General features: G+C 41.7%; 1 protein-coding gene across 1 annotated transcript; it reads left to right on the top strand.

The window, feature by feature from the left end:
- Positions 1 to 1977: 1977 nt before the first annotated feature.
- On the top strand, positions 1978 to 8759 carry LOC117807477 (high affinity immunoglobulin gamma Fc receptor I-like). The gene is made up of 11 exons (XM_034676789.1): positions 1978 to 2151; positions 3976 to 4032; positions 4164 to 4418; positions 4530 to 4775; positions 4984 to 5238; positions 5366 to 5401; positions 5492 to 5611; positions 5691 to 5747; positions 5911 to 5985; positions 8175 to 8260; positions 8634 to 8759. Exons 1-10 carry the CDS (start codon positions 2004 to 2006, stop codon positions 8225 to 8227), a joined length of 1302 nt encoding a protein of 433 aa, XP_034532680.1. The 5' UTR covers positions 1978 to 2003; the 3' UTR covers positions 8228 to 8260; positions 8634 to 8759.
- The last annotated feature ends 1084 nt before the right edge of the window (positions 8760 to 9843 follow it).

The following is a 9843-nucleotide window of genomic DNA, read 5'->3' as shown; positions in this document are numbered from 1 at the left end:
TCTTGTTCTGTACACCTTCTTGTTTGCTGCTGGAACTCCATGAATTTCCCTGATGTGGGACGAATAAAGGAGGAGCTTATCTTATCTTATCTTATTTAAAAAATGCATTCAAAATCAACGTAATGACTATTTGCAAACTTCATGTGTACAAACAGCAATGGCAGTAACATCTTGAAGGCTGAGGAGTGCGGCAGAAACACTGTTAGAACACCACATGTGTTAACCACAGCAGTTCAGTTAAGGCGCCATATCACAGTTAGAGGAAGGCAGTGTGGCTTTAGCATGAGACTCAAATTTATAGACAAGAGAGCTGTAAACTTGTTAACAGCTGTATTTTCAAAACTCTCAAATGTTTGCAACTTGTTTGGGCTCAAACGTTTAAGTTAGCCAAAAAAAGTTTCATTTCAAAAAGTTTACATACCCACTCCGTGCATCAATACGTCCTCGTCTCAGAGTAACAAGCTGCAGCTTCCTGGTCAAAGTCCTCAAATACAACTTCAATTGTAAACCTTATCAATTGTAATCAGGTAACTTAGCAACATACATTTATATGAGGTCGTCATTAAACCTGTGCTGCTGTTATGTAGAAATAAACAGCTGTCACATTACTTTAATTTCACTTTCCTCTATTTTGACTTTGAAAACTTAAAGGTGACATATTCTGCTCTGTGAAATCAGATTCTGGTCTGCCTGTAAACCCCTCTTTTTCAGCCCTGCTCAGGACAGGCTGTTTTCTGTGTCTGTGCCTTTAAATGAGAATGAGCTCTCTGACCACGCCCCCTCAGGAAGTGGGTGTGGCCTCTGCTGTCCAGCACGTTGATCTAATGTTTACATGTTGGCTGAATATACACGGCTGCTCACAGACCCGCGTTACTTCAACCCTCTGAATCTGATCCAGAATCTGATCCTGACGGAGAGGCGCCTGCAGCAGGACCTTTCTGAACCATTGGTCACAGATTTAGTGTTTCTTGTTGTTTTATTTGTCAGCATGTCGACGTGTGTCTTGGTACACAGCTACCAACATGTAGCTATGTGGCTATGCTAACTAGCGCTAGCACTTTTCCATGAAAACTAAAAATCATCCACTAGATCTTCAAATCTGCAGACGTGGGGAGTCAAAGCGACCTTTGTGTTTATTAAGACAGCCTACAACTAGCATGCCTCCCTCCTAAGCTCCTTGTTAGCACACATGTGTGCAGGGAATGAAAAACGGAGGAGGGGTTGAGTTGTATTTTATACAGTCTATGGGCTGAACAAGCTCCGAGCTCTGACTTCCTGTTACAGACCGGATGGCGTTGTGACGTATGAAAAACACTGAAAACTGAAACGGCTGGTTTCAGCACACATTTACAGAAAGGTGGAGAAATCAGAACAGGGGCAGAATGGAGTCTTTGACTTTTCAGGGGGTTTGTAGACAGGGACACAGATTTCAGGGAGAGAACCATTAAAAAGTCCAGTTTGCATGATATGTCACCTTTAAATTAAATAAGCATGAAGTGCCTAGTCTATTAAATTCACCAGACAAATTAACTTTTTTGGTGGAACTGCCCCAAATCAGCAATTACTCATACATACAAGTTAGAGAATACTCATTACTATGATGCAATTGTAAAACCTTATGCAGGGGGGCGTATGGGGACTTGTTACACATGGTCACAGTGCACACAGATGAATGAGGTTCAGCAGAGGTTCACAGGAAGTGACTTGTCTTTCACAGATACCACTAACTCCATGCACATTAGCTCTCCTCTACTGTAACTATTAAATCAGAAATACTTCAGTTTCTAATCATGTAACCATCAGTGAGTGTGTATATATTTAAGCCAGATACATGTTGGTCTAGATGTATAATCATCACTGTTCAGCAGCACAAATAGGCACAGACGTGGCATGATAGCGTAAAGGTTTTATTCTTTTATGAGAGCAGTTTGTGTGACTGTTTCATTCTCAGAAATGTAGTCCAACAAATGAAGTAAATGTGCCTCAAAGAAGCATTTTCTCAAATGTCACCAGAGCCTCTCGAGTTTAGAAAAAGTCTTAACAGGAAGAGGAAGTTCTTGAATGCACTGCTCTATATTTGGCTTTTATTTAGTCGTTCACTCAGTCTGCACCGAGACACCATGGAGGTCAAAGCTTCCTGCATCATACTTTGTGAGTACTCTGTTCAGCCGTTCAATATTTATTACAGCATACAGGTTACTGTGCAAATCTTCAGAACTGTGTGATGCCTGGGTTGTTAGAATTATGCACAATACTTGGGGACTCAAATTACTTCTCATATAATAATCAACACGAAGCAGAGACTTACAAAAACATTTAATATTTTCACTATAGTTTATAAGTAACTTATCTTAATTTGGCCAGGTTTCATTTAAGAAATAATAATTTAAGAAAAGCATCAGTTTTCTAAATTTCTACATGATAGATACAGTGAAAACCAGAAGTTTACATACACTGTATAATAAGAGACATAACCTTTTTTTTCTCCCTGTCTGACATCAAATCAGACTAAACTTTTTTTGTTTTAGGTCAGTTAGGATTGCCAAAATTATTTCTATTTGCTAAATGTCAGAATAATGACAGATATAATTTATTAGAGATTTTAGTATTACTTTTTTCAAAGTCAAAAGTTTACATACATGTCCCTAGTATTTGATTGCATTGCCTTTAAACTGTATGAGTTGGGTCAAACGTTTAGGGTAACCTTCCATAAACCTCTTACAACAGTTTGCTGGAGTTTTTGGCAGCATGCTTAGGGTCATTGTCCATTTGGAAGACCCATTTGTGCCCAAGCTTTAACTTCCTGGTTGATGTCTCGAGACGTTGCTTCAATATTTCCACATAATGTTCTTTCTTCATGATGCCATCGATTTTGTCAAGTGCAGCAGTCCCTCCTGCAGCAAAACACCCCCACAACATGATGCTGACACCCCCATACTTCACAGTTGGGATGGTGTCCTCAGGCTTGCAAGCTTCCCCAAATGTAAAGATGGTCATCATGGCCAAACAGTTACATTTCTGTTTCATCAGATCACAGGACATGTCTCCAAAAATGAAGGTCTTTGTCCCTGTGTGCGTTTGCAAACTGTAATCTGGCCTTTTCATGTTGCTTTTTGAGAAATGGCTTCTTCCTTGCTGAGTGGCCGTTCAGCCCATGTCAGTGGACAATGACACTTTCTCACAAGCTTCAGCCAGCATCTTCACAAGGTCTTCTGCTTTTGTTCTGGGGTTGATTCACACATCTCACACCAATAAACGTTCATCTCTGGGACACAGAAGCCGTCTCCTTCCTGAGCAGTATGATGCCTGGACATTCCCATGGTGTTTATACTTGTGTATAATCGTTTGCACAGATAAACGTGGAACCTTCAGGCATCTTGAAATTGTACCCAAGGATGAACCAGAGTTGTGGAGGTCGACACTTCTCTTCCTGATATCTTGGCTGATTTCTTTTGATATTCCCATGATGTCTCACAAGGAAGCAGTGTATTTGAGTTTAGTGCCTATAAAATACATCCACAGGTGTGCCTCCAGTTAACTCAATTGTTGTCAATAAACCTATCAAATGCTTCCAAAGCCCTCATCATCATCTTGGCTTTCCCAAATTGTTTAAAGGCACAGTAATCTTAGTGTATGTAAACTTTTGACTTTGAAGAAAGTAATACTAAAATCTCTAATTAATTATCTGTGTCATTATTCTGACATTTAGCAAATAGAAATAATTTTGGCGATCCTAACTGACATAAAAGAAAAAAATATTAGTCTGATTTGATGTCAGACGGTGAGAAAAAAAAGGTTATGTCTCTTTTTATAGAGTGTATGTAAACTTCTGGTTTCCACTGTAGCTACATTGAGTTTGGTGTAATTGCTCTTTAGGGGGTTCAAATGACTTAAGTAGTTTTCCCTGTTACATTTAGATTTTGTTTAAAAAGTTCTGCATGGTCAAAAAACACACGTACTCTTTTGTCTCTCCAGGGTTGAATGTGATACTGTTGATTGGAGTTGTTAAGAACTGTTATCCTCAGACGTTCGGTAAGTTGCAGTTTCAACAGGAAAGACAGGTCAATTATGCAAAGACAATTATCATTTATAGCCGATGGTGTGGAAACTTTCTCCCCCAATCATGCATATCATTAATCTGAGTTCTCTGTGTTTCATTGCAGACACAGCTCATCGAATTGTTCCCTCCAAGCTGCAGCTTTTTGAATATGAGCCCATCTCTTTTACATGTGATGGGTTGAATTTCTTAGATGGATGGAGAGTGAGGAACATGAAGGGACTCCTTCCAAAATGTTCAAATGACCCCGTGACATTGACAGTAACCTGCACCATTGACTGTGCCTATGAAGCAGACAGTGGAGAGTACTGGTGTGAAGGAGGAGGAAGGAAAAGCAACACTGTCAACATCACTGTTACATGTATGTTGATTTTATGTACAACCTAAACTTACAACAGGTAAATGACTGATATGTTACCTTTACTCTGCTCTCCTGAGGTTTACTGTTGCATATTTGCTTGAATTTCATCAGCTGGTTTGGTGATCCTTGAGAGTCCTGTCCTCCCATTGACAAAGGGGGATAATTTGACACTGGGCTGCAAACCCAGGATAAGTTCTGCAAACTTAACAGCTGAGTTCTATAGAGATGGCTTCCTTGTCACGAGGAGCAATGCAGGACAGATGACCATTGGAGATGTTAGCAAGTCTGATGAAGGACTCTACACGTGTGAAATTGCTCATGCTGGAATGTCACCAGGGAGCTGGTTGGCTGTCAGAGGTAAATGTAAAAATCTATTGTACTTTTACCTGCAGGTGCATTATTTGCATGCTTTTTTTAAGTCTAACCATCAGAAAAATACATTCATAGAGAAACAAACTCAGTGATAAATCGCTGAACTGTAATGATTTTGAGAGAAATTTGCAGCCAATAGACCAATAGACTAATAAATTGTTCTAATGTTAAATATTTTTATGCCATTTGTTAGACCATCATGTGATCATGGAGAGTCCTACCGGTCCTGTGATGGAGGGAGAAGCCGTGACTCTTCGTTGCAGAAAGGGGGAGACTTCTTCTCCTTCTTCTGACCACAGAGCTAATTTCTATAAAGACGGTCTCTTCATCAGGAGCAGTTCTACAGGAGAGATGATCATCCACAGTGTTTCCAAGACTGATAGAGGACTCTACAAGTGCAGCATATATGGAGCTGGAGAGTCACCTGAAAGCATGCTGTCTGTCAAAGGTGAGACAAATGATCAAATATACTGAGACAAACTGTTTTCACCAACTCCAGTTGTTCTTATGGTAAACTACGCCAAACTTACATTGTTAATTATTCAATTCTTTTTTTCCCCCATTTCAACTTCTAGTGGGGGCACACAAGTATGATGGCTCATATATAAAAAGTAAGGACTTTTTCACATGACATACTGTCCAAACTGGCACAAGTAATAGACTACTAATGTCCACCTGTTATCTCACTGTAATTTCTGCAGCATCCAGTAAAGGAATGAATGTTTCTGAACTTTACTACATCCTGCTGTGGCTGTTTGTCATCGTCATACTGGTTCTGCAGCTGCTGTTGGTTGGACTACTTTGCATGAAAAAACAGCTAGGTATAAAAACTGTCTTGTACAAAAATACATCATCAGAAATACAAAAGCAGCTGAATAAAAAAGACACTGTTTTTTCCAGTCACAACAATGATGAATGATCCAAACAAAGACCTGCGAGCCGCTGCAAAACGACACAGTAAGGAAGGTCATTTAATGCACTTTGTGATATCCATTTCATACATTTAAATTCAACAACAGTAAAATGAGAGATGCATTTAACTTTGTTGTTGAAATCAAAATGATGAGAACCAACATTTCTAAATTTCCCATCAAGTGTTGTGCATGGTGTCTTGTTTTAGATGCTGTTCTTGCTGCGCACAGCTTCAGCGTCTGTCTCGCGTCAAACCAAAGCGCAAAACCACAAACAGAAATAGGTAAGGCAGGTCCTTGAGACTCTTCAGGCTATTATTAGAGGTTCAAGCTATCTGGTCAAAACCTCAAGTCTGACAGTTTCAGCTAGTGACACATTGCGACTCTGAACAGCTTGTGGCTGCCTTGGTGAACTGCCGTGGCTTGGTTTTACACAGAAAGCTACATCACTGCTGCAGAGCTGCTGCAAGCCCTGCTGCTGCAAGCCCTGCTGCTGCAAGCCCTGCTGCAGCAAGCCCTGCTGCTGCAAGCCCTGCAGCTGCAAGCCCTGCTGCTGCAAGCCCTGCTGCTGCAAGCCCTGCTGCTGCAAGCCCTGCTGCTGCAAGCCATGCTGCTGCAAGCCCTGCTGCTGCAAGCCCTGCTGCTGCAAGCCCTGTCTCTTGACATTTGAGAGTGATTTTGGCTTCGAGTTTGAGTGTTTTTTCTTGTTTAAAAATACTTGCACATATCTTTTTAGTTAATACAAATTTAAAGCTGAAATAGGTGGATATTATTTGAACACAATTAAGCAGGATAACTTGCCAGGACTGTGACGCATTCTCTAAATTCTACTCAGTTCATTCAACTTAAATCATTCACCTCCCATCCAGTCCCCGTCACCACAGGTGTGCCCCAGGGCTCTGTCCTGGGGCCCACATCATCATCTATCTCCTCCCCCTTGGTCAGATCTTCCATAAACATCATATTCACTTCCACTGCTACGCAGATGACACCCAGCTCTACTTCTCCACTATACCTGACTCCTCACTTCCACCTTCTTCCCTAACTGATTGCCTCCTTGAAATAAAATCTTGGTTCACCTCAAACTTCCTCAAATTAAACAGCAATAAAACTGAACTTCTTTTAATTGGCACAAAATCTACATTAAACAAACTCCATAACTTCTCTATTCCCATCGACAACTCGCCCCTCTTCCCCTCAGGTTAAGAGTCTGGGTGTCATCCTCGACAGCACCCTCTCCTTCACCTCCCATATCAACCACATCACCCACTTCCACCTCCGCAATATTAACCGTCTCCGTCCTTCACTCACTCCCCACTCCACTAACATTCTTGTTCACAGCCTCCCTTCTGTTTGGCCTCCCCCACAAAACCCTCCATAAACTACAACTGGTTCAAAACTCAGCCGCCCGTATCATCACACGCACCGCCTCCATCCACCACATCACACCCATCCTGCAACAGCTCCACTGGCTCCCCATCACACACCGCCTCCATCCACCACATCACACCCATCCTGCAACAGCTCCACTGGCTCCCCATCACACACCGCCTCCATCCACCACATCACACCCATCCTGCAACAGCTCCACTGGCTCCCCATCACACACCGCCTCCATCCACCACATCACACCCAGCCTGCAACAGCTCCACTGGCTCCCCATCACACACCGCCTCCATCCACACATCACACCCATCCTGCAACAGCTCCACTGGCTCCCCATCACAGACCGGATCAACTACAAAATACTTCTCCTCACCTTCAAATCCAAACACAACCTCGCTCCTCCATATCTCTCTGACCTCCTCCCATCCGCACCCTCAAATCCTCCTCCTCCATCCACCTCACTGTCCCCCCTGCTCGCCTTGTTACCATGGGGAGCAGAGCCTTCAGCCACTCTCCTCTCCTGCTCTGGAACTCTCTCCCATAGGACCTCCATAACTGGCTTACTCCATCTGACCACAACTCCCCTGTCCATTCACTTTAAACTTTTTAAACTGTGTTTTATTTCCTGTTTGTTATTTAAAATCTGTTTGTTTTTAATGTTGGAAGGTGACCTTGAGTGTCAAGAAAGGCGCCTATAAATAAAATGCATTATTATTATGATTATTAAATATTTGTAGAAATGCAGACTGAAAACTTCAAAGCTTTTTTAATCGCTGGTCTTGTTACGTTCCACTGGTCAAGTCTTTTTTGCTAAGAACCATACACAGCTTGTTTAGAGATAGGTGAGCCTTCTATCCTTAGAGCTACTCCTGTACCATGCTGCTCTCTCATGCTGTGTGCCTCTCATATCAATGTATTGATTTTTGGATACTTCTCCACATTCTAACAAACCATCCATTTTCCCTTAGAGTGACTGGCAAACTAAGGAGATACCTGATTCAAAAAGGGATCATTTTCAAATGTGTGGTTTCTTTGTTGAGCATTTCGAACCAAAGGCTGAATAAATGTAATGTTTTTATGTTCACAGAATCAGGAGTCTCCAGCTTCACAGTGACGGGACTCTTTACCTCAACTTTGTAAGATCTGGATTCCAAATACAACGCCATGCAGAAGGTAGGCCTGGGAGTAAGAGTGGCCTTCAACAATAAAATAAAGTTATTAACCCCCATAAATAAGAGGTTTTTATGTTTTACCACTACATCTCTGATGATTTAACTGCATGCAGCTATTAGCATTAATTTGCATTAGGCTTCTTCTGCAGTGAAGTGGGTTGGCAGATAAAGGTGACGGATTTGCCCAAATGTAAGACTCTTCAGGGATTTAACTACATGCAAAAAGCACCAGAGCACAAATGAGCTGTTTTCTTTTGAGCACTGTTTGAGGTGCATTTAAAACTGTTCTATCAGAGATATATTTTTCCTACTTTGACACTGTTTGGTGTTCATAGCTGACTCATACATGCATATGTCCTTACACTGAATCTTTTGTGAGTGATGGAGAAACTGCTCGGTGGATTTAGGATGAAACTAGTTACAGAGGCGTCCACATGAATTATGCTTATTGTTACTGTCAGTATATATATATAACTATTTGGTAGTATGCAACATGTCAAATATTTGTTTTTACAATTAATCACTATAGTTAATTGTATTTTTTTTTTTATTGTATTTTAAATTTGATTCAAATAAAAGCTGCACTCTTGCTGTTTTCTGTAAAGTTTTTCTATAAGTAGTCTTTTCTCAGGTAACCTCATATCTACCAGGTCACCATAGCCTAACATTGCCTAGTATCTGCACCTTAATGACCTTAATGGTCACTGTGTTTGGACTGCCCCAACAGTTCAATGGGAGCACTCTCGGCCCTCTCGCAGCAGATATTCACTCCTCTGTAAAGAGCCTTGGTGTTCATTTCGACAGTGCCTTAAAATTTGGAAAACAGATATCTTCTGTGGTTAAGTCCAGCTTCTTCCAGCTGAGACTCATAGCAAAGGTGAAGGCCTATCTCCCTCCTAAGGATCTAGAGAGAGTTGTACATGCCTTTATTACGGCTAGGCTTGACTATTGTAATTCTTTGTATGTGGGCTTAGACATGTCGTCTATTCAGCGCCTGCAGCTCGCTCTAAACGCTGCTGCTCGCCTCCTGACTGGCAGGAAAAAGAGGAAGCACATCACACCTGTGCTGCGTGCTCTCCACTGGCTCCCAGTCCGTCACAGGATTGATTTCAAGATTGCGCTTCAAACGTACAAGGCCCTGAATGGATTGGCACCATCCTTACTTGGCTGATCTTCTCCATGTCCACAACCCAACCCGAGCACTGAGGTCAACAAACCAGCTGCTCCTGGATGTGCCTAAAAGTCGCCTAAAAACCCAGGGGAGACCGATCCTTTGCAGCAGCGGCCCCCCAAGCTCTGGAATGGCTTGCCACTCCAATTAAGATCGGCCCCCCACTGTTGAATGTTTTCAATCTTTGTTGAAGACACATCTCTTCTCTTTGGCCTTCTCCTCGTGAAGAGGACATTAATATCCTGTTATGTTGTTTATTGTTGTCTTCATGAACTTTTTACTTTTTACCTTGTAAAGCACTTTGGCCAACACTGGTTGTTTTTAAATGTGCTGTATAAATAAAGTTGACTTGACTTGTATCATGTATCAAGAATTCAACCTTAAGTAAAAATTAAATGACAAATTCAGCCAAC

Source organism: Notolabrus celidotus, chromosome 23, assembly GCF_009762535.1.
Source record: "Notolabrus celidotus isolate fNotCel1 chromosome 23, fNotCel1.pri, whole genome shotgun sequence".
Taxonomy (NCBI): domain Eukaryota; kingdom Metazoa; phylum Chordata; class Actinopteri; order Labriformes; family Labridae; genus Notolabrus; species Notolabrus celidotus.
Note: the sequence above shows the minus strand (reverse complement) of the source record. Positions and strands in the feature narration are given on the sequence as shown.